Source organism: Apteryx rowi, unplaced genomic scaffold (assembly GCF_003343035.1).
Source record: "Apteryx rowi isolate R43461 unplaced genomic scaffold, aptRow1 scaffold_37, whole genome shotgun sequence".
In the NCBI taxonomy this organism is placed as follows: Eukaryota; Metazoa; Chordata; class Aves; order Apterygiformes; family Apterygidae; genus Apteryx; species Apteryx rowi.
Genome location: NW_020450196.1, coordinates 2,885,844 through 2,910,397, shown reverse-complemented (window position 1 = coordinate 2,910,397; position 24,554 = coordinate 2,885,844). Strand labels below are relative to the sequence as shown.

Here is a 24,554-nt window from a genome sequence, read left to right as displayed (position 1 = left end):
AGAAGCAAACTTGAATTCTTCCTGTTAACTTGAGTAGATTTTCCAYGAGAAATAAAGAAGCCATGGATATGTTAGATTTTTATTTTGATCCTGGTGTAGTATGTTACCTACGCTTCCATGATTGTTGCTCTAYGCACACATACCATTTCAATTAATATTGTCTCAGTTGTGTGAAGGTCTGATGAGATGCTTGTTGGTACTACTTTTTCATACATTACTGCCCTTGCATTTGGGAATTGGGCATTACATGATCATGGTGAAAAGTAATTACCGCAGGTAAGGATCTTCAGTGTATCTATTAAAATAGTAGTTTATTCATTTTACAAAACATTTGGGGACAGTTTGCCTTCCAGTAGGATTATTTGTCAGCAGCTGAGACCTAATGCTGAGCAGTGGCTTCTGAAAGATGTAAAATGATCTGAATATTGATAGATTTTTATCCCTAGGATTACTATTGAAACAAACATATTGTTACTGTGTCTGATAGGTTGTGGTAGGGTATTATGTTACAGTCAGCAATATTCCGCTTTAAAATCTGAATTTAACCCAGTTTGGTTAAGTACTTCTTTATATTCTTCTAATCATATGCTGATGCACTAATATTAATAACACCCATTTGTCCTTTTAAGCGTGAATGAAGAAAACAATTCCTATGAAGAAYAGAAGTACTTGATTCTGGAAAACCTCTCAAAGCACCTTTAACTTCAAAGCTGGAGAAAAGTATGAAGGAACAGTCCATCTGACTCTCTCAGCATCTCACACATAAAAAATGGCTCCTTGTAAAAACACTGTCATGAGTATCTTTGAGGAGTGGTGTTTGAAGGAACCACTTTTTGGTTGCAGACGGAACCAGAATGTTAGGAAAAAACTGAGACTGATACGAATAATAGGGCTTCTTGTGAGTATAATGGCCATTAGTACTTTCTCTCTTTCAATTAGTGCCTTTTTCAAGACCGAACCACGTAGCACAGAGCTGGCCAGCAGCCTCGACAGCCCAAGGCTGAAGCATGGGAACCAAAGAACTCTCTTGGACTTCACAGAACAGAACGAAAACAGCACCCCGGATTCACCTGTTTCTTTGAATCACAAAGCTGAGCACGACAACGCAACAGAAGATCATGTCAAGGGAGAGTACCCAGAGGACCTTTTCTCTCTGGAGGAAAGAAGACAGGGAGCAGTAATCCTCCATGTCATTGGGATGATTTACATGTTCATAGCCTTAGCCATAGTCTGCGATGAGTTCTTTGTTCCTTCCTTGACTGTCATCACTGAAAAACTGGCCATATCTGACGATGTGGCTGGGGCAACCTTCATGGCTGCTGGTGGCTCAGCCCCTGAACTCTTCACTTCTTTAATAGGAGTCTTTATATCCCACAGTAATGTCGGCATTGGGACAATAGTGGGGTCTGCCGTGTTCAATATCCTGTTTGTTATTGGAATGTGTGCTTTATTTTCTAGAGAAATCTTGAACCTCACTTGGTGGCCGCTCTTTCGAGATGTGTCCTTTTACATCATTGACTTGATCTTGCTAATCATCTTTTTTCTGGATAACTTAATCATGTGGTGGGAAAGCTTGACGCTCCTGACAGCATATTTTTGCTATGTGACTTTCATGAAGTTCAATGTGCAAGTAGAAGAATGGGTGAAAGGATTTTTAAACAGGAACAAGGTTGAGAAGGTAACAGCAGCAGACTCTGAAGGAAAGGTTGGTCAATTTTTAATGAGATTTGTGTAATAACACTCTTGTAAATGCTGAGTCCTTCTTTATCATAAGGACCTGATATAGTACAATAAGCAATATAGAAAGTTCGATGTTTTGCTGAAAGGCTTTTTGTTTAATCAGTCAAATAGAACTGAAAAAATAAAGCATGAGGCAGCTTTCTAGGAAATCAATAGCTTTTAACTCCAGAACAATCCTAATCACAAGAACAACAAGGAAAAAAATGCACACAAAAAGACCCAAACCTATATTGTTCAGCATTTTGCCACATCGATAAGGCCTGAAATAAAATTACTTTCTTTTCTGAGATTTTAGGTTAAGCAGTAGCTATAGCTATGGGACATCTTTTTTGACAAAATTAATCTTTTTAATGACTTTTACTATACTTTCTTCCTCAAAAAAGTAAAAGCACCTAGAAAAATATACCATAGTATATTTATATGTTTTTCATCTTCTGATTTTGACATACAATATTTACTTCCAGTTGTAATTAATAACAATTACATGAAAAAATATCCCTTGGGAAACAGTGACAACAGTGGCAAAAGGCTGGGATCCTCAGTTTAAGTATGATTGTCTTTCTTGCACAGTACCTTGCATTTGAGCAAAGTAATTTCTGGCCTCGTACCTGGCCATGAGTAGGAAAGGGAATTATGCACAGAAGTGTTCAGTGGGTCTTCAGCAGTTATTACCACCTCTCTTAAACAGACCCCTTCTTAGAGCAGTATATATTTAAAATAACTTTGAAGTTGAACTCATAAATACATACGGATGTAGGCAGTGTGTTAACTGAATGTTTAATATGGAAATCAAAGTGTCTAGTTTTATATGACAGTCAGCTTATTCATGAGGTAAGGTTATATTGTTCAGTGAATAATTATTCRCTGTTTTGTTTATTTCTGTAACAGCCACATATCAGAGGATCAGAAGGGAAAGAATGCACTGGTATAAATGTATAGACATACAAACAGAGAGAGAGAGACTGAGCACCTATAACTGTGTAGAGAGGCTGCATTCCCATGACTCACAGAAAACTGATGATTCTGTCCGTATGCAGAACTTCTAAGAGAGAAGCTCATATTTTGGCATTGGAACCACAAAAGGTCCACCAAAACAAAAACAGAAAATTATGCTTTTTTTTCACTTTTTAACTGAGTTTAACACTTCTGCACTGTTTCTTTTTAATTTCATATTTTCCTTTCTGTTCCATTCTTTTTTCCAAAATCAGAATTCTCATCTTTGTCTTTCTCAACATGCATACACTAGGTTTTAAAAGAAAATAAAAAGAAGGGTAAACAACAAAGGATTTGTCTTAGCCAGTGAAGACTTTAATTGCATTAATTTGTCTGTTTCTTGATAATGCATTATTTCACCGTGCATTATAAGCACTTTCACAGCCTGTATTATGGATGTAGTGTAGGAAGAGAATATAGTATCTGAGGCAACCATAATCAATTAATCCACCTTCATCTATCAATAAACTGGACATGCATGGCATATGAATTTATTACTGTTCTTAAGCAGTAGTCAATGTGAAAAGCAACTGTGTTGGGTTGTCTGGGTTGCAGGGTGGCAAAAGTAGCTACATACCATGGTATCTCAATTATTTTCAACTAGATAGATAGAAGAATAAATAATTTGCAAGCCACATTTAACATAGTCAATGTTTAAAATACTCTGGATAGATTTAATTTTTAAAAGATGTATTTTGGAGACCTCACTCATTTACTGTCTGATATATTAGTTACTATTCCTTAGAGATTATCATATTACAGGTCTACTTTTCCTTAAAACAAAACAAAACAAAAACCCAAACAAATCCCCCCCCTCCTGCATCACATATTTCATGGATATATTTTCAGGAGTTAACACAAAGTTAATTATAATGATAAACTCGCTGAGGGGTAAAGGGGGGTGAAAGAGATCCTCTAATTTATTTAAAATTTAGCGAAGATGTATTTGCTACCTCTTGGTGAAAAACAGCTTCTGAAAGTTTGAGAGCATGTATTTCTCTAATAAGCCATGCTGTAAAGACAGAATTTTGAATATTCCACTAGCACTTTGAAATTATAGTTTATTATGAATTCCTTTCATATTCACTTTAAAAGCATTTAGCAGAATGCTTTCTAATAGCACGGACATCACAGATGATTTTTTTTTGAGAGAATTTCACTGAAGTTCTGTATTTATTTATTTACCATTCGTCTAACATTAGATAATTGCTTTTTGTTGCTTTTTAAATAAAAAAGCTGTGACATGTCCCGAGGCTTGACAGAAATGGACATTCAGCTTAAAAGTTTTATTCTAAAGCAAAGAATAAAATATTTTTGTAGTTTGCGATTTGCTGCCTGGCAGTGAATGGAGTGCATATGGATGCTTAATTCCTAATCAGTGGGGATCTGAAGTACTGCAGAAGTAATGATCATGGCTTTTGGTAGCAGAGGATACTTCATTTCTTCAGCTCTTGCTGTAAGCCTAGATTGCTTCCAGCCACCAAGAATGTGCTATAATGTCAAAATACAAATGTATATAAGCAAATTATTGTATCAAATGCAAATTTTGCAATTGTTTTAATGGAAAAATATATTTTTTTCCCATTAGGGCAGAAAATGCCTAGGTAGCTCTTTGGAATCTGTAGTTTAGAGTGCTTTTAAAGAACTTTATTTGAAGAGGGCCTAGAAGATTCTGTTTTTTCTTTTTGCCAGCACTACTTCTACACAYCCACTATTGATTCTGCTGTTGCTAAAATGGCTAGTGGTCTGCTAGAAAACCTGCCTGTGGTTTTTCTCTTTAAGATTCTCTGTTGTAATCTGAAAGCAGCTCAACAAAGTTGAGACGTCTAAATAAGGCATCATAAAGCTGGAGGGTTGAAGGGTTAGGTGGCTTAGCAACCAGACCTCAAAGAGTGAAAAACCTAATCCGATGAAAAAACTTTGAGATATTAAAATGTTTTATGTTAATTTCAGTACTTTGATTATCAGTATTCTTCCATAAAAGTTTCAAGAAGTATTGCATTCTTCAGAAGGACAGTATCTCCTATGAAAAAAAAGTCTCAGATATTAAATGATTTCTCTGCTTGGCCGTCATTTTCTCATGTCATGTATTTATCAATTTGCCAGCATATGTACATGTCTCTAGGTGTCTTTTAGATTCCTTTCACCGTCCTCCAAATTTGAGAAGTAAAATGGAGGGGGTTTTGGTACTAGAAATCTATGAATATTCAAACTTAAACAACTTTTTCTGATTTTATTTTCTTTAGTGTGTGAGTTATCTGCACAAATGTGTGCAAATCCAGACRGAGTGCTCGGTATGAATTTCAGTGTGTTCACACTGTTTTTCTGCACAAGCTTTTCAACAAAAACTGAGTTCTTAAAGAGTATAGGTTGAGAAAATCTGGTAATTTGATTTTGGTAGCAATATGATGAACCTGATGAGAACAAACTACAAGCTGCCTGCATCTAGAGACCATGTGGTCCTGCTGTGCCAGATGTGTTGGCAACGTCATGTTTGAAGTGTGGATGACATTGATCARATGGCAGGCTGTTACTGAACTCTGGAGACAGCAATGAGCAAGGGTGAAAAAAGGAAGGATGAAAGGGTAAGGCCTCATTAAAAGACGAGAAGAAAATGCAGAAGAAGTACAGCAGTTGGAGTAACCAGAGGGTCAAGTCTCGCCATGTAGTGTGGCATGAGCAGACCAAGATGGGTCCTGAGAAGTGATGTTGAGCCTGGTTGGCTGCCCTGGGTTGGCCCTACAATGGCCAATGGCCAAACTCAATACCTCCAGAAGTCCTTTCCAACCCAAATTATTCTATGTGGCAGGATTTTAAGGCTTTATATAGTCATCCTCCACAAGAATGGATTAATTTGTAGAATGAAAAACAAGAAAATCCACCTTTGATAGTAATTCTATGCACTCCTAAGCTGGGTGAAGGCATTTAAAAAGAGAAGGTTGAAACTAAGGGGAAGGGAGAGGAAAATGGAAATAGCTGAGGTACAAAGTTAAGTTGTTAAAAATAAGATTGTTTTGACCTTTGCAAAAATTTCAATCTCTTCTTGATAGTTTCCACTGGTAAGGCACATTGAATAATATGATAGATCATGATAGAGCATCATGAGAAAAATTGCATTTTGTTTTTTAAGTACTGCTTTATTCTTCAATGCATCATGGAGATTATTGTAGAAAGACTTGACTCTGATCACTCAGTAACTAACTTGAAACAGTTCTGTTTGGCAACTAAGAGAACAGAATGTGGGTGGGACAGAGATATTGTGCAATGACATCTGTTTCACTGAGAGTACCATTTTAGATAAATAGTTTATGGTATATACAAGCCAGTTATAATTTTTATACATTTATAGAGAGTTGTCTTTGAAAAATGAGCTATTTTTACCAAGAAAACATAGTTTGACATTATTTTATTGCCAATTTTCTCTTCTTAAGAAACCCTAGTAGCTTCTATGTGATATATTAAGATCTATACTAGTCTAAAGTTTTGCCACATTGTAGTTAATGGCAGTATTTGCATTTTAAAAGAAAGGCATTTAGCACTGTTTGTAGGTAATTCTCTGCTTTCTGAATTTTTAGCAAAGCACTGAAGGGGGGAAAGGACACACACAMACAATTATAAAGTGTGATCTAATATGTATTCATTTAAGGAAAAAAGACAAGTTCCTTGCATACATGCAGAAGAAACTTGAACCTGCAGAAGGTCTGAGTTTGTTGTAGTTGTTTCAGCTGCCTGAACTGTTTTTTCAAGGCTTCTCAGTGTTGAATCCAGTACCAGTAACTCTATCGATAGAGCCTTTCTTCTCTCTATGTGGGCGAAAGATTTTCTACAACATTGTTTTGTAGTTCATAGCAACATCAGAGTTTTATTCTACAGATGTTACACAGTCGGCCAACTTGTGCAGGCACAGGTGTGTGAATATAGAGMTATGACGGCCTGGGACCTTGCATGCCAACACGTGAAAGATAGCTGCATTGCTTTATGTACATATTTGGAGTATTTGCATCATTGTGGTTCTTCTACCAAGTTTTATTTTGATTAAAAACGTGGGTTTTCTATTACATTTTGTTTGTTTTTGTTATCTTGAAACCTTTTAAGTTACTTCTATAGTAACTTAATGTTACTCCAGTAGCAGTAACAGAGCATAACGTATGATGCTACTCAATTTATGCTTAGCATACAGCATTACTGATACAATTTGGGGTTATTACTGAAATACCTGAAGCTTGATACTTTATATAAGCAGCCGTTAGTACAGTGAGGTTGATATTCTGAGTTTATTTTAGCACCCATTGGTAACTTACTGAGAAGAAAGCAGCAATTACAGTAATTTTCAGCACTAGAGACTCCTGGTGTATGGGCCTGGGTAAGAAGCAGAAAATGACAGCATGGAAATGCAGCACAGATTAAATGCTCTTAAATCATGGCCATCCACTAAGATTGATTAGACAACCTTTGCTAATTATGCTGCGGAAAGGAAGACTGAAGCTCTACACCTTTAATTAACAGCAAGGAGACAACATATCCATCAAAGTGGTTTGGCGGTTTTGTTTTTGTTTTTCTAAAGCATGTGTAACTAAAAGGAAGTCAGATAATACTTCTTAAATGCCACGCAGTTACAGCTGTGTTGGCAAGCGTTGTTCAGCGTGGTGTATTACATCATTTCTCACACAGGAAGACAGAAAAACTCCATGATTAAAGCAGGTTGTGCTAAAAACTGTACAAAATAACAAGAATATGCAGTCCCAACTCTGGAAAGTTTATAAACTCTTTTCTTTCTTTCTTGGTTATCTCAGTCTTGGTTACTTTGGTCTAGACCTACAACATGATGCAGGAGCTACAGAAGGTGTAATTTCAATCCCAAAGTCAGAACTCCTAAACTCAAAATATCTGCCCACATGCAGACAGCTAAACTCTGAAGGAGCTCTGCATTTCAGCAGGAAAATTCAAGGGCTATAGTTTTGCTCACAGACATGCTCAGAAATGCCAGACTTGAGGTGGATCAGTATGGTAGCTCTTGTCTGCCTAACCCACCAACTAGATGATTCTCTGCTTTAATACCCCTTGGGTGAGTTCTCCAAGCTTACCTCCCAGACTAAGATTTAACAAAATCCAGTGACTTTTACAATCTCTTCATGTTCTGGTGATAAGAGAGCTCAACTTTTATACAAGGAGTAGAGTGTGATTTAAGTGAGTAGCAGATGTGGGAGATTTGTGTACAATGAAATGAAAGTGTTGGGGCAAGCCATAGGTGACTTTCCTACCTCTTCTGACATGTTTTGAAGGACACTGTTGACCCCTGCCAGTGCTTTTAAAGGGAGGGTGTAAGTGCCTGTCCTCTCTGAAGTGTGGGATGTGGGTAGGGGCAGGTGCCCCAGGGCAGTATTTGCTGCAGTGATGAGGGCACTGCAGTGGGTGAGGTTTAGGACACCGCTGACTTTCGGGTGGCCTTGGCCATCCCTAGGCAACCTGCACTGCACCGCCAGGGCCAGATGCCAAAAAAACAGGTTTTATGAAATGCTTCTGTCCCTTTAATGATCTGTGCTTTTGCTATTTTTTATTAGCTGTAATTAGCATTCCACTGAGAACTGAAGCATTTTGCTTTTGTAACTGTAGAATAAAACAGTATAATGTATAGTACATTCATATGGAAGAGAGCAYTGTAACAAAATGATTTAGAGTGGAAAAGCATAATGACCCGAGGTTTGCTTAATGGTAACATGTATTTGTCTGACGTTCATTGAAAGCCAGATTTTTTTAACTATTGGAATTAGGGACTTTCTGTGCAGAAATTTTTTTCAAGGACTAAACCTGAAGTAGACAGTATGCGTTCCTATTCTCTCTTGCTTCAGGTTGGACTTGTGAATTTTTTGTGAAGATGGTATAAGGCAATYCTTAGGTACAGGCAGACAAATGTACAAACCTAGTATGTGCTTTCTGGCTAATACAGATCAATAGAGTACCAGTATTTCAAAATTAAAAAGCTTCCCATGCTCCTTTCAAAAATTCAGAATCTGATTTTAGTCAGCAAAACTAAAGAAATACAGAGCCAAAGCAAATCTGAAAGTTTAAAAGGGTCAATGTGAGATGAGTGAATATAAGTGTTTTATACATGAGGTACATTATAAATGGGAGGATATATTATTGACGGATATCAAGAATCAGTGATTTATATAGTATCTAAAACAATTGGTTAACAATTGATTAAGGCATCTCTTATCTATTTAGCAACCCTTGTAGCTATTTCTAAATGAAACTTTAATATAAACAGTAGGACTTCTTAATTTCTCCATAGTCATCTACCGTGTTTTGCCTTACGGTGCAAACAGTGCAAACTGTGCACTAGTGTGGTATTACATATTCTGCAGAGCAAGGAATGACGCTTCCTTGACTCAGATAAGACTTATTTCTATGTATTTGAGCCAGATCTTTCTTAAATATTGCTCTTGATTGTTAACTTAATGGCTGAATCCATTAATCTATGCAGCAGTAAGTGTGCTATTGGCACAGACTAGAGATTCAAATTCTTTCTTGGAACTGGCAGCCTTTTAGAGCGTACAATGGAAAGGTATGGCAAAAGTAGATAATTTTAATGAATTTATAATGCACAGAGTAGTTGTTATTCATCATAAGGTGAGATGAAGGTGGTCCTGAAAAAAGGGTGCCTGTTTTTGCGTTTTCAACCAGAAACCCCTCATTAAGTACATCCCTTTAAAATTGCCTGCTTCCTTTTCAGGACAGACTAAATACCTGATTGTACAAGATGTGCATTTCAAAATTCTGAAAATTTGGTCTGTCAGTGATAAATCCTTGTTACAAAATGCTCTCAACTCCATATTTTTTCTGTTTTAACACAGCCACAAATTACTTGAACTATTATTAATTTTGTTATAAAAGTACTGAGGTCATAATCAGGCCCCCACCACACTAGGTGCACAGACAACGGTATGAAATCACAGTTCCTGCTCGCTGTGGCTCCTCGTGGAAGAAGATAAATGTAACATAAAGTGCCTGTGAAGAAGGATATGATTCAGTATGTATAATTTTATGTATATTGATACATGCTTACCCTTCTATATAGTTAGCGTACTGTCTGCCTATTGCCAATCATCCAAGCTGTCACTGAGTTGCTGATTATTTATTCCACACATGAATTCAGGAGACAATTTAAGGAAATAGTTTATTTCACTATATGATCTTAGCAAGTATCAACCAATACAGCATCTAATACAAGGCAGCATCTTTTGTGCAGCAGGACATAAATCAAAATTTTAAGGATAATGCTCTACTTTGATTTTTGTGAAACTAGATGAATAGGGTGGTTTGGGTTTAGTTTGGTATTGTTGTGAATTTGTGCATGTTAAATTCTTGTATTGTTATGAGCACATCACAATATCCCAGGCAAACTGAAAATCCTAAGTCAGAACAACCTTAGGAGGTACTGCTCCAAATCCAATTCCATTTGACAGGAGAAAGATTGTAGTATATTACCACATATTGCATTATTTTGCAGGCAATCTCTGTTACTTTGGGGAAATACAATCACCATTTGTGTGGCTGAGGCTGTGTGTTGGCTTGCATGTGTTCCTCTCCGAAAATAGAAAATGAATAAACAAAACTTTTGAAAAATAGCCATTGCATTATTGGCAGTAGAGTTAAGCCATATGTCTGGGGAGGGCAATGAGAGYTTTCATGTGACTGTGTTTGTTTCTGCAGCAGGTGGAGGGTTCAGAGCTGACATTGCCTCCAAAGCAGTTTTATTTAGCTATGTAACCCCCTGCGCTGCCTGAATCAGCTGTGGCTCACTTACAGCTATTTTACTATCCCTGTATGAGACAATAGGATCAGAGCAGTTAAAAAATAATTACTGCTCAGTTATCGTATGTTGCAATATTCCATTACTATTCCACTATCTTCTGTGTCATCAAAGATGTATTCGTTTACAAAATAGCCATAAATAGCAATGAACTTGGATGACTTTTTTAAGGTGAGGTGTGTGACAATAGGCTTAAAGGCATATGTGTAATGGTATTAACAGCCCTATGAAGTGCTTAAGGGAAAAATTACATTGGTACAAAATTATTTTTTGTTGGAGGAAGGGTCATGATAACAGGGAATTTGTACTATAGCCTCCACTGACAAATTAATCAGAAATTTTTTCTCAGGAATTAATCCTGCTTTATCACTTCTTAACTGCTTGCTACCATRAGTCTTGTCTAAAGTAAATGGTATTACTGGTGACATTTATTGCATAACCAGCTAGTGTTAACTTTTCACCCCCTCCCATTGCTATTAAAACTGCTCTGGTGAATGTAGTGCACTAAGGAAAAGGCATGTCCGCTGTCAGAGCCTGCGTCTGCCAACCTTCAGGGTGTGATTGAAGACCTATGGGCTTTTGCCTGAGGGAGCGTCTGGGAGAGAGCTGAAGTTTGCTGGATTTGTAAGGATAGCAGATGTGAGCCTGAACTTTATTTGGGGCTTAATCAAATGTTAATTTTGTTGTTTAATTAATGGTGCAAGCTTTTATCGAACTGTCAAATTACAAATCAAATCCTTTCTAATTTCTACTGGATTAGTTCTGTCACAATAACCAAGTTATCATTTAGTTAAAACTTATGACTAATTTATGTTCRAGTGGGAAAAAAGAAAAGATATTGTTTTGGAAGTCCAGAAATTGCTGTGTCTGTGGGCAAGGAGAAAAAAGCTAGAAATAATTCATATTGCTAAGTTACACATTATTAAAGCAATCATCTAAAATAACTTGAAAGTATCATGTTGTCTAATAACGAATTTACATGTCTGTGTAATTTTACTGTTATTTAAGTATTCATCTTTTTCTGCCTTCTTCTTAATATTTATTATATCCATTTGCTATACTTGGTTTTTATCTAGAATGTTTCTAGGTGATGACATACCTGTTTGAATAGCATTTAATACACTGAAGGCTTCATCTTGGCTGGATGTCTAAATGCTACAGTGATGTAAATAATTATAAAAATACTCTGCAAGGTGTTGAATACCTTGAAAAATAGTTGAATTCTCCAGTTTAAAGTGAATTTTTGATACGTGTACACCCTTGGAACAGGCACGGCAAAGCTAATTTCTCTCTAAGTCACAGACACAAGACCTGAGTCTCCTCTCACTCAAACCAATGGCAGGATTCCTATGAAATTTGGTCAGAGAATAATCATGCAGTAAATTTCAGAGAAATTTTGCCTTTGGTTTTAGTGCTCGGTTTCTCAGATAAAATGGCTTTTTGCTGCCACTCAGAATCCTGCTCTGTGCCTTATAATGAAGTGATTTTGTACAATTTTGCTTGTCTCATTGTCAGAGTGACCTGGAATCATTTACCATTTATGTGTGTGTGTAGGTACATCCACACACACCCCTACCTGAAAGGTAGTGCATAGGCCATATAAAAGGCCTGTGTGATACATTGCAGATCTATAGGATAGTCATGTTCATGCTTCCTTCATTATGTCACCAGTACTCTGCCCAGTAATCCATTTCTGTAAGACTTTTTCAAACATTTACCATTTTGGAGCAGCATATTTCTCATTTTTTCCTAAATATTCTTATGCCTAAATAGAGAAATATTTCTGTGTTTTCTCCTCAAATTTTGGACTCCTTCCAAATAGTAAATCACTTCAGCCTGAGGCAGAGAATATGATGTACTGAGCTGTTGACATATTATACCTTAAGACATCATATTAGTAATTCCTGCTATCTTATACCTCTGTAGGGCTAGAAATCTGCATCACTGGAGAGGAATGATTTCTGTTTTCTTTCCAGTGAGGAAATCAGGATTTGATTCTTGCAAGGGAATGGCCCAGGGCACTATTCTTTATGACATGACATTTTATGCAGAGAAAAGGCCATTTTTTGTGCAGAGGAGAGGCCAACAGCTGGAATTACGATAACTAGGACTTGTAGACACATAGGCAAGTAACTGTGCAGTAAGTTGGAATGTGAATTTAAAATATTTCTTTCTTCACTTAGAGTATCTACCCAGGAAGCATAAGTCTTTTTAAGGATACAGGAGGAATACAAAAGAAGCCAGACACATTCAGTAATCATTTGCAACTATATCACTAATTTCAGCAAGCATTTTCATTATTTTCAATGACTTATTGAATTATTTGGAGAACATTCTTTTCTGTTGCTTGCTTGCAAGCAATTCCTTGAGGGTATTTGTTATGCAATATATATATATATATATATATATACATATTTAGCCTCCAAAAGCCATTCAACCTCTTATTTCCTATTAAAGGCCACAGGGAATAAACATTGATTCATAACCTCACCCAGGGACATATATAAAGAAATACAGACTCCTATCTTAAAATAACGCTAACAAGCTCAGTAACAGGCATGGACTGAATTGCAAACTCATGCTTTAGTTTTGGATTTAGGGATCTAGATGTGATTCTCTCTTTCATTTAATCTTCTTGGAAACCCATGGTTCTCAAGCCTTGTAGAATGTTTTACGGTGAGCAGTAGGAAGCTTTATTTCTGCTTGCTTGATTGGATTACTGTCTGCAAGAAAAACAGTGGCTGGCATATTGACCTCAAAATGATGTTGATACAAGGCAGGAGTTGTGGCATCTGACAGAAATCTGGTAGATACAGCAGTGATGAGGCTTGGTGGAGACTAGCAAACAGAYCTGGTACTGTATGGGAAGCTCTCATTTAGTGACAAGCTATTTTTGAAGCATCAGTAAGCTTGGTAGCAGCCATTTTTGTCAAAGTTTTAAATCTTAATAGATTTTCTGTTTAAGAATTCTTCCCATCATTAACATAATTTCTTTCTGCAAAAATATGAGCGGGAAATATTGGGGCAAAAAGTGAATTGCACCTAAATAAACCTGTAGCTATAGACTTTTATAATTACAAGAAAATGGGATTTTTATGAGGGAAAGGGGATTAAGTTATTGTTATATGCTGAATATAAACTAAGTCTGATGGAGGTGAAATTAAGGCCAAAAGACAGGACATAGAGAATTATGATCTTKCTTCTTCCCTGCTCCCTCTGTGCCATTTTATAATTCCAAGCAACTGAACTGCTTTCCTTCAATATTAAATCACCCCTAACAAACAAAGCAATTACTTTGGGCTCAGAGCAAGCAAGACAGGCTTTATCAGATATTTGTGCCCTTGGATTTAAACTGGAAAAGGGCACTCAGTGCCTCACAGCCTATTCAGTTCTGTCACATGGGTAGCTTTTTGGATTATTGATAGATGTCAAAGTAATTACTATATTGTTGGTGAGCCCATAGCAGACCGATCTCTAAATGGCAACACTTAAGCTCTGGAGCTATTTTTTTCATCTTAATTTCCTGTGTCTGTTTTGAAGAGGGGGAAGAAAAAAAGAAAAAACACTCCAAAAACCAGCACTGCCTAGTTTTAAATCACAGAGTTATTGGCAGTCAAGAATGGCATTCTGGGAGATGAAGATGTGTTTTCAGAAAAAAAATACTGTTAAGGAGAGCCTGTTATTTCCTGGTTTTGTCTTTAAATTGATGCATACTAGCATTCCATAAAGTGAATCTGCAAGGTCTTTTTCTTATGTATATAGTTATTGTTTTATTACATTATAAGTTATACACTTAAGTTGTTTCTGGAATAACAACATGTAAAATAACATTCTAGTTTTGAATATGGTTTAAATTTAGTTGATCCCTTCCTGGACAAGGGATGGGCTGCTTATAGACTCTTTCTGCCTTATTTTCCAGATTAATATGATGATACTATAGATATAAAACACAAAACAACAAAATCAGGTCTGAATTCTATCTGTCAATATTACCTTGAATCCTATATACTTTGAATAAATTACTGTTCATATTTACTATGAAAATGTAAATTTGAGACTATTATGTGAAGGTCTGTGTCTCTACTTATAGGACTGAAAAATAAGCTTCAAATGAAATCTGATATCTATTCTTACAAATGTATAGATTCTTTGGTGTGTTTTTTTTTTAGATCAATTTTCAATCCACATTATTAGAGAAAGATTAAAGTTTCTTCTACGTGTGTACCTGAACAGACAGTGGCAAACAAGATTGCTCATTACTACTAGGATACAGAAATGAGCATCAGACCTTGTGTGCTAATACTTCCCCATGTACAGCCATTCAGAGTTGTTCTTCTGTAGCCCTCATGTAGTAGAAACATACCTCCTCACTGCGTCTTTTCTCAAAGACTTGAACTTTAGAAACCACTGCCCACCTTCATCATTTTTCGGCGTTCCTACTATGTCTGTCCTTTTAACAAGAAGACTGCTATGGGTAACTTCAGTTAATTACTTTCTGAAATGTAGGAATAGCTACGGCTCTAYGTGATTACAGATATAATGATGAATTCCTGTGCTGGCCCGTTTTTATGGATTGTACAGTAGAAGAGAAATCTCCTCTATCAATAGCCTGATCTGTCTGTGGAAAAATGATGTGCAAAAGTAAAAAGGCAGACTAACTACTGTTCAGTTTTAATTGATCCACATTCAAAATTACCAACAGGAAGATCAAGACATCTGACAATTGTGGGATCCAACTCATGGGCCCAGAYTTCATCCTGCTTGTCTGTGCTGCCTGACCTACAAGTATAGTCTCATCAGGTCACTTCTGTGACCAGTGCACTATTTGGGCATTTTTAAAGGATGACTTACATCTTAATTATGAAGATTAATTATCTACTGGCCTGAATTTAGGCAAAATTAATCTGGGCTGTCACCTATAGCAATTGGTTAAAGGCTGAAGAGCCAGCTCATGTGCTTTTATTACAGTAACCTGCATAGATCTTAAGGTTTCATCTTCTTTAACACCTGATATTGCATCAGTTTGTGACGAGCACGGTAGCCTGATGTGAGTTTGCACAGGGTCGCCTTTGAGACTGGGTGATGAAAACTTACTGCTTTTCTCTGCCACTATATTAAAATGCTTATTTAGTTGTTAAACAGGTCTGTGAACATTTTATTTGCTCCCTTGGTAATCCGGTGAGTGTATAGATAGCACATTTGGTCCCAAAGAGCTGCATGTTGCAAATAAGCTATTAAGCGAGCCTCACTGTTATATATAGAAAAGTCAGACACACTGCAGCCACAGAGACTGTTAACATATATGATTCATAGCAGATTTGTCTGGGTCATATTTTGATAAGCTGAGGTATAATTTTTATTTTAGAGAATTACAGTATTGGCTGGTTCAAGTGTTTGATGCTTTTCATTAGCTTTTAATGCAGATGACTGAGAATGTACAATGAATGAATGAAGTTGTATACAGCTCTTAAAATAACAAGGAAACCCTTGTTAGCAGGATTCTGCAACTGCAGCCTATGAAGTAAAAAAAAAGAAATGGTTAATTATGAAAATTCAGATTACATTGTTCTTGCTCCATCTGCCTTTCATTGCTTTTGGAAGTTTGTTCTCCACAATTAATTGCTAATTGTTGTTTTCAGATACTTTGTAATACAGTGAAGGGAGTAGAGCCTGCCATGAAGAAGCATGTGTGCAAGCAGTCCTTAACAAAAGGAAATCAGGTTGCAGTTGTGGCTTATTCAGACTTGTTACTTGAGTCTGGGGAAGTTGTTTTATTCACTCTGTCTCAGAACCCTTCAGATCTGTAAAACAGTGTTCCTGCCATATTCGTACATTGGGAAAAAAAAGCAAATGTCCTTAGATGTAGCACCAATTAAGATCATCAGTGTGAACGTCCACGTTTAGCAACAAGACAGCATTTCACCCATGAAATGTACAGCATCATCTATTTGTTCCTATTGCAATGTTCTGACCACCCCCCTTTTTTTGACATCATCACTGTATTGTCAAGATAGCAGTAACAGTGCTGTCTTGTATCAGTACAAGGATATAAGAGTAAGGCATAAGGATAGGAAATAGGTAATGGGTATACATGTACATTAGAAAGGCAAAATTCCTGCTCTTACGTCAAGAACTTGATGCCATACCTCATTCTTATGCATGTACTATTTCACATTAACCACTGATTTTTGTACTGTACATAACACTGTACAGAACACTTCATTTGTCATGCAAACCTAAAACTTACAGTCTGCCCTTTGCTAGGGCACCCAGGTGAGACATGATTATGGTCATCTTGAGTGTGGGGGACAGGGACTGGCAAAGGCCAACCTCAGTTGGAGCTACCTGTCCTCTTCTAGGTCCATCACTGTTTGCAATCTGCTCACCAGGCCTCTGACCGCAAAAGAAGAATAAGGAAAACCAGCAGGTTTGGGGCAAAGAACTGTGACTTGCCCATTTTCCTGATATCTTGACATTTCCATTCTGATGTGTTCTCTTTGCCAGCAGCTGTCAGTGGTTTAGATTGTTGTCACCATTTCCCAAAGCATTGGCCAAGAAACCCTTTCTGGCAGCCCATGAAAGACCACATAACAAATTGCTTCCTGACACCAAGAGCCAGGGGAGAACATGTTCTTTCCACTCTGAACACCAGCCAGGGATCACGCATTGCAGAGAGCGGGACAGCTGCATGGGTCTGGCTTTCTGCTTGCAATAGGTGGATATCACCATCGTTGGTTTTGATGGGTTTCAGATAGGTTCAGTATGTAAGAACTACTGTCTTATCCCGACATACTCTGCGGAAAAAGTGATGATGATTTCAGAGTTGTTTGGCACTGAGCAGTGTCAAAAGAAAAGCAGGACTTTCTGACTTGATGTTGTCCTGTACCTTGCTGACTTTTCATATCAGAAGGGACCTATATTGCCCTATATTAATGCCCTAACAATGAGGCCTCTGCTGGAAATGTAGTTTTTCTAGGCTTGAGAAGAACCATGGGCAACACTCCTAGCATAAGAAGCTTACTTAGGTATGTGAAACTATATGGGATGAATATGAAACTCAGTGTTCAGCAGAACTGCCCATTTCTGTAAGTGTTCTCATTTACACTGGCGTTTTAAAATTATTTAAGTAAAAATTAAATAAAACAGTGTGATATTAAGCAGCCTGCAGACAAATTAGTCTTTCTGAATTAAAAATAACTTGAGAGTGATATATTCTTTCTCAGATAAATCCTATAAATTTATAGACATCGTTTTTGAGGAGGCTGGTTTTAGTCCATAATTTGTAGACCTTTACCTGAACAGTTAGAATTTTTCTGAGTAAAATTTAAAAAATCAGAGAAAGAAGTAGAAACTATTAGTTTCTTTAAGTATGTGTATTTTTTGCACCTGTTAAAATATTGCCTGGTTGCAACTGACAGATGTATCTGTGTTTATGCATTTTATTTTTGGCAAAATACAGGACCATTCTCTGTGACAAGTACTGCTGTTTTATTCACTGTACATCCAAAATATGGTACTAGCATAGACAAAGTCATATGTTGAGAGAGTGAATTTAATCCATGCTAAACGTGTAATAACATAAATGGAATAAATTTCAAATGTGTGTGGTAATTGCCAGCAGTGTTCCCCTGGGCCTGTGGTAGCATTTCTGTTGATGCCATATTAGTTCCTTTTGGGTATTGTATATCCATGGAAACATAGTACCTTTAGAGTGTAATTTAGGAGGAAAAAAAAAGATTGGATGCAACAGTGAAAAATTAGGCTTCCTTATCAGCAGAAGCAGGCATGTTTCTGATTTTTTCCAATGATTTTCTTTAATAAGGTTGCCAGCATCTCCGCTGTAGYACTTATGTAGATGATGATACACTTGCCAAAATAAGTAAGCTTATTATGAACTTAAACTTATTTAAACTTGTAAATGCAATTGAAAATCATTAGCAAGTCTAAATTACTATTTTAAATTACTATTTTAACAATTTATGGGATTAATCATGTGACACCTATCAGTAGATCCAAAGTTAGTAGCCACAGAAATGAGAAATAGCTTAATATTTTTAAATGTATGTATCCAGAATTGTCTAGGTCGTTGGAAGGTGCCTTGTGTCCAGTTAGTCACTTGTGATGATGGTGGAACAGACTTTGTTCCTCTTCTCTCAAAAAGACTAGGAGACCTGCGATTTATATTTCTGCTTTGGTTGTAAAAAGAACAGCTGAGGACCATAAAGAGAGAGGTTCATATATCAGCTTTCATTGTCATATTCATATTAATACACAGTGATTTAATGATAAATTTGTAGATGCATTTTAATTGGATCCAAGATTTAACTTTGGTATGCTGGATCTCTCTCAGTATAACTGAGAAAAATATATATTTGCAGTATGCCTCAGGCATTTTCTGTCTGTGAAATGACAGCAGAGGGTTTCTGCTTACCAAAGAGAAGAAATCAGCATAGCCAAATGTGTGTGTATTCCTGCTGTGATGTGTTCCCATTACAGAAGCATGCTAGTACTTGAACAGAGAGCGCCATAAATAACAGAATAACAGTCCCTTCYCTTTTCTTGTATGTGCATATTTAAATTTAAAAAGAGCGTCTGCTTCTCAGAGGACAGCTCCTCTAGAAGAATTTGTTACAGTTGGGGAGAATAAAACAAAGATGCCCTGAATAAATGCAATGCTACACTAGTAACAGGACTGCCAGTTCTTCCCTGATTAAGAAGTTTTCTCGTGTATCAGGAGAATGAAATCAGAGAGACAATGTGTAATAGTGCCATCTGGTGACCTTCTTTCAGAACATGGAGTAAAAATATGTGATTCACCATAAGCATTTAATTTAGAAACACAAAATGCTTTTAAACCTTGTACTTAATGTCTAAGATCCAAACTTCCTCTAAGTTTAGGGATATTAAAACAGAATATCGTTTCAGCCTGTTAGTGATAACAACTTTGGGTGTGCTGTTACAGTGCCAATATAAAACTCTCGAGGTGCTTTGTTCTCTGAAGATTCTGAGTTTGAAAAATAGATAGGACAATCTTTACGTATCCCAAAAGACATATACCACTTCCCACTTCAGATAAGAATTGCAGTACCCAGACTGTTTGGGGATGAAATTAGAACCCCGCTGTTTATCAAAATGCGGTGTCTCCAGCAGGTGGGATGACACCTCTGTAAGGTGCARCGTTGACAGCTCACTCGCGTTGACCGGAGCTGCTCTCATCACGGGGCGAGAGCCCCAGGAGCAGCAGGTTCCCAGCACTGCCGAAAGCCGCGCTGTGCCGAGGCCCAGCACTCACCTGGCACTCCGTCACCTGCCCAGTCCTGAGCTGGTGGGGATTATGCTCCTGCTCAGCTTCTCACCTGTGAAGGGCAGCAATAAAATACAAATACAGGTTCCTAAGTTGGAAGGAGAAGGGTTTGAAAGTCTGTCTTTGTGGCCAGTCTGGGTGTTCAAATGAAAAACCAGACACCTGATAATCGTCTCAACCACTGTTGAGATAATTAAAGATCTTAAGCATGAGGGTCCATTGCTGGCTCCTGTTCAGCTTGTCCACCAGGACCCCCAGGTCCCTCTCTGCAGAGCTGCCAGGTGCAGGGCTTGACACTTGCCTTTGCTGAACTTCAGGAGGCGCCTCTCTGCCCATTTCTCTGAGAAATGTGCATTTAGATGCACAAACATTTGGTATGCTCTTCTAGACATGAACAGAGCTTACTCTGCGTGCAGCAGTTCAAATGAATCTCTGTAAGAACCAGAGCCAGTCCTACAGATGGGTGCAGATGGACTGCATCTTCAGGCACTCACAAATATCCTGTGCCTTGCTCTGTTTGAACTGCTCCAACCATTTCCATTTTACATACTCCAGTGATGCTTTCCTTTAAAATATGGTACTCATTTTTTTACAAATCTTACAACTCATCTTCCATCTTGCACCAGGGCTATCTTAGATGATGAATACCAGTAAGACTATAAACTATTTTCAAAGTATTAATTTTGGAAACACAGTATTGATCCACAACTAAAACCCAGTGTGATACCACCTTGGACATCTGGAATGGTAAAAAGGCAATTTTTTTCTATGGGCCAGTTCAAGAATTCATCCTCTTTTCTGAGGTTGCAAAATATCAGTATGTTAGATCATTACTGGAGACTTTGGATCTGATCATTAATTTTCTGTGAGCTATCTGAGATCACCATTAATTTTATACAGACCCTCTTTCTGTTGGTAGGGACTGGTTAAAGAACTGTCTTTTTTTTTTTTCATTCATCAAGTGGAAAGAATGTTGGAAATGAAATTACACTAAGCCACATGTACAGTGCTTRAATCAAGGTAGCTTGTTGTGTATCAGCCAAAATTCTTCTTAGTAATTTCAAAGAATCCATTTTTTTCCATAAATCCAGCCTTTTCCATAAAAATAGGTAATGTGTGTTTGCTTGCTCTGTATTATGTCTTATAGGTGCACTTGTCCAAGATGAATGTTTTAGATTTTGCAGATGAAATTCACTCTAATGTATTTCAGCTTGAATAACTGTTCAGAAAGAGAAACCTTGTTCTGTGCAGTGCTAGGTGTGAGGTAATTACATATGGAGTTGCTTTAACATTGTTCTTCAGAAGTCCCAGACACCTATTTAGGATACCTTAGTGAAAACACAAAAAAATGAGCATATAGAGAGGAAGTGAAAGAGCCCATTTACTGATGTCCTTGAAGAGTCTGATGTAAGGCAAAAGAGAACAAAGTCTCCCGGTGCAGGTGGAATGAGAGCGAGTGGGGAGTGGGGCATTTCTGTTACGACTTCAGAACAAAAGTGCATCACTTCCTCCCAGCACAGTGGAGCAGGTCCTTCAGCCCAGTTTGGCAGCTGTGCCCGGAGCAGCCCCACAGCTTGGCTGGCGGACTCTGGAGGAGCTTGCAGCAGTGCAGGGCTGCCAGAAGCAATTCAGTCTGGGAAAGCAGCAAGCAAGGTGTCCTTATGGAGGAGTCCTCTGGACAGTGGGTGTACATTATAGAAACCTTTAAGTCTCTCTGATTTGAGTTGGTGCATAACCTTGGTGTGAAGTGTCCCTAAGTTTATGATGATAGGAGAGTAACTGGGGGGGGGGAAAGCTTTTACATTTGATTATTTAAATCATTAGATATAATCCATATTGTACTATTAGGCACATACGTCTACAACCAGGCAATCTAATACTGACATTTTTGAAATTTTCCATCAAAACGAACTGTTCAATTGCTTTAAATTACTGTTATGAGCCAGCAACACTAATTTTTCACAATGGAAGCCAAATATCTGCTCTATGAGCACCCTCAAAAGTGTTAGCGAGGAATATCTGAATGGATCTGTTCATCAGAGGAGTGATGTCTCATTGAGAACTAGGACATCCGAGCAATTCTCAGAGTGATGCTGAAACCCATCTTTTTTAGCTCCTCTTTGTTCACTAGTCCAGCAAGACTCTTTACATACGGCAGCACAAGAAGTCTTCAAGAAAATGACTAAGGTTACTGATATGGGATTGAACTCTGACAGGAAGCCTTTAGCTAGCCTATATCTGGCAACCATGATGACTATGTAGGATATGGCCTTCTCCCTAATGCATGGCAGGTATTATGATAGCATGGCTGTAAAGCCTTAGAGCAGACTGAATTTCAGTTATTTCAAGAAGTTGGTGTATGCCTTCAGTATCCAACTCACAGACTCACAAACATTTCCATTCCCTAGCAGAAAGCATGTTGGTACATCAGCAGGAGTAGAAATGGATAAAATAACTGAATTGTAAAAATTCTAAATGAGATACTGCCAAATGCATTGTAAATAATCCAAAGAGGAGGGAGAGGGAGTAGAAAAATTAGCTGGCAGACAGTATAGCAGCACACCTTTCTATCTACTATGCATTGATGATAGAAGAATGTCCTAAATCTTTATAAAAATAGGAGCTACGAATTAAAGGAGGGAAAAGTTAAACAGGATGAATTGCTACCATCAAGCAAAAAGGGCTATTTGCAGCTTTTAATGCATTGCATAGAAATAGGAAGAAACAGGTCCTGTGGGCTGTGGCTTAACTGAAATGGATATATACAACAGTCTACTTATTTCAGGTTTTTCTACTCTTTGCTTTGTGCCCAGCTACTAAACATAGAAGTATTTATAATAAATCCTCTTAAGATACACCAATGCTTGCATTTGCTCAGGAATCACAGCATGCTCTCTCACCGTGAGGACTTGGTGCAGAGGACTGTGGAAGCTCTGGTTTGCTACATGGCTGTTGCTCCAATTATACAGGGCACTGTAGTGGCTTTAGTTATGTGCAGGAGCCGCTATGGCATTGCAGTAACCTCTGCGTTCAGTAATCGAGGGTCAGTTTCTAAAGCAGTTGTCTCAATCAAGTATGGTTGGATTTGCATTGTTCTTGTGAGGAGATTTATCTGTGTAGGAGTCCTCACTGAATGGCAATTAACCAGGCATGCTGCATAAATTTTGGTGGCACTAAGTAGAAGCGTGTGGGGTTGTTATTCAACGACAGCAGCAGGCACTTGCCTGTTCCACCATTTGCTGTCGTAATACGGCCTGCAAAGCAAGGACACCTTGTGATGAGGCATACTTGCTGTATGATGAGACCAGTCCCTTCCACTTCTGCTGCTTATACAGCCAAAGCTGATTGCTTCATGCTGACAGAAAAGGGAGAGTCATACAATTAAAGTGAATCATTCTTGCCCATAAGCACTGTGTGTCCGAGGATGCTTTGGCATTTTGTCTTTGTGTCTCACTGTAAGACACATGTAAAGGACAATGGCAATGGTGAGCTAAGACTAAATAATACAAAAATATTTGGGGAAAATGCAGTCTTGGAGAAAACTTAAATATTGCTGTGCTATATGTTTATTTCTTCTTTCATGGAAGCATTCAGACTATCTTTGAAGAACGTTCTTATAAATCTGACTATTTGATAGTCCTCTGAGTGGAGGATAATCTTTCTTTCCTCTCATGGGCAGAAAGTGGTCTTTGATCCTGTATACAGACAGATGATAAGAAACCAGAGAAATTCAAAGCAATACTAGAAAACTTTCCATTTGTGACCCTATCAGTCCCTCCTAGACTTTAATCTCCTTAGGTTCTTATAGGAGGCTATTAAGACCTGTATATGATAGCTCGAGCACAGAATGAAGAGAAATACAATAGCAAAGCTGATTTTGATTTTAAAGGTCTATACGGAATCCTCCTCTCTGGGTACAAGAAAGCAGTTTTCCACAGAGAATATATTTGAATCCTGAAATCCAGAGTGAATAAACAACCAAGGCATGGAGCCCCTGCACTTCCTCAGAATAGTATTCTGCAGTACACAAGGTAATAAATGAAGCAAGGCTTCTTCCACATATTAACAAAATAAAAGGTTTCTCAGGATGCCAGTTTATGCTCGGAAGCTTGGAGGGTTAGGGTTTGCAGGAGCTGACCTGAAGAACAGGTCGGTAAGGCTGAGTGTTTGGAGAAACAAGGCCAGACAAGGGGCTGGAACCTCCGAGCTTAAGTGAGCAATACTGCAAAATTGTTGTGGAAACAACCCAGACAAATTATATTCTATACCTCCTTTTGAACAAGGAAGAAATAGATTAAACCTATTTCTGATTCAGAGAGACTTTTCTGAGCAACAGCTTTTACCTAGGGCGATGTAGTTCTACAGTGCCTTTGCTCAGAGCTCTGTCTGGGGACTCGAGCTAGCCCCAGATGTTCTTCCACATCCTCACATTAATCCTCACATCATCTTATTCTGTGCAGAAATGGTGAAATAACAGTGAAGAAAGGTAGTTTTAAATAAGCTAGCCACCAGCTTTAATGCTTCTTCTGTCACATTAAAAGCTTAGAAAGCTTAGTTTTAAGTGAGTATCTGCATGACAGCTAGAATTTTAGATCTGAATTGTTTTATTAACCAGCAGGTATCCATATACCTCCTGGATTCCTGCTCATTAGCAGAATATTTCAGTGCTCTGAAGAAAGAGAAAATCACATTTCACAGAATGTT

The 24,554-nt window shown here is 37.8% G+C and overlaps 1 protein-coding gene across 2 annotated transcripts in view; it reads left to right on the top strand.

The window, feature by feature from the left end:
* The first annotated feature begins 638 nt into the window (after positions 1-638).
* SLC24A2 (solute carrier family 24 member 2) overlaps positions 639-24,554 on the top strand; it is a 107,785-nt gene continuing 83,869 nt past the window's right edge. Inside the window, exon 1 of one of the 2 annotated variants that reach the window (XM_026073541.1) lies at positions 639-1,705. In XM_026073541.1, the coding sequence (XP_025929326.1) occupies positions 770-1,705 (936 nt within the window). In that variant the 5' untranslated portion in view covers positions 639-769. The remainder of the gene's footprint in view (positions 1,706-24,554) is intronic. The other variant, XM_026073540.1, reaches the window with a different exon arrangement.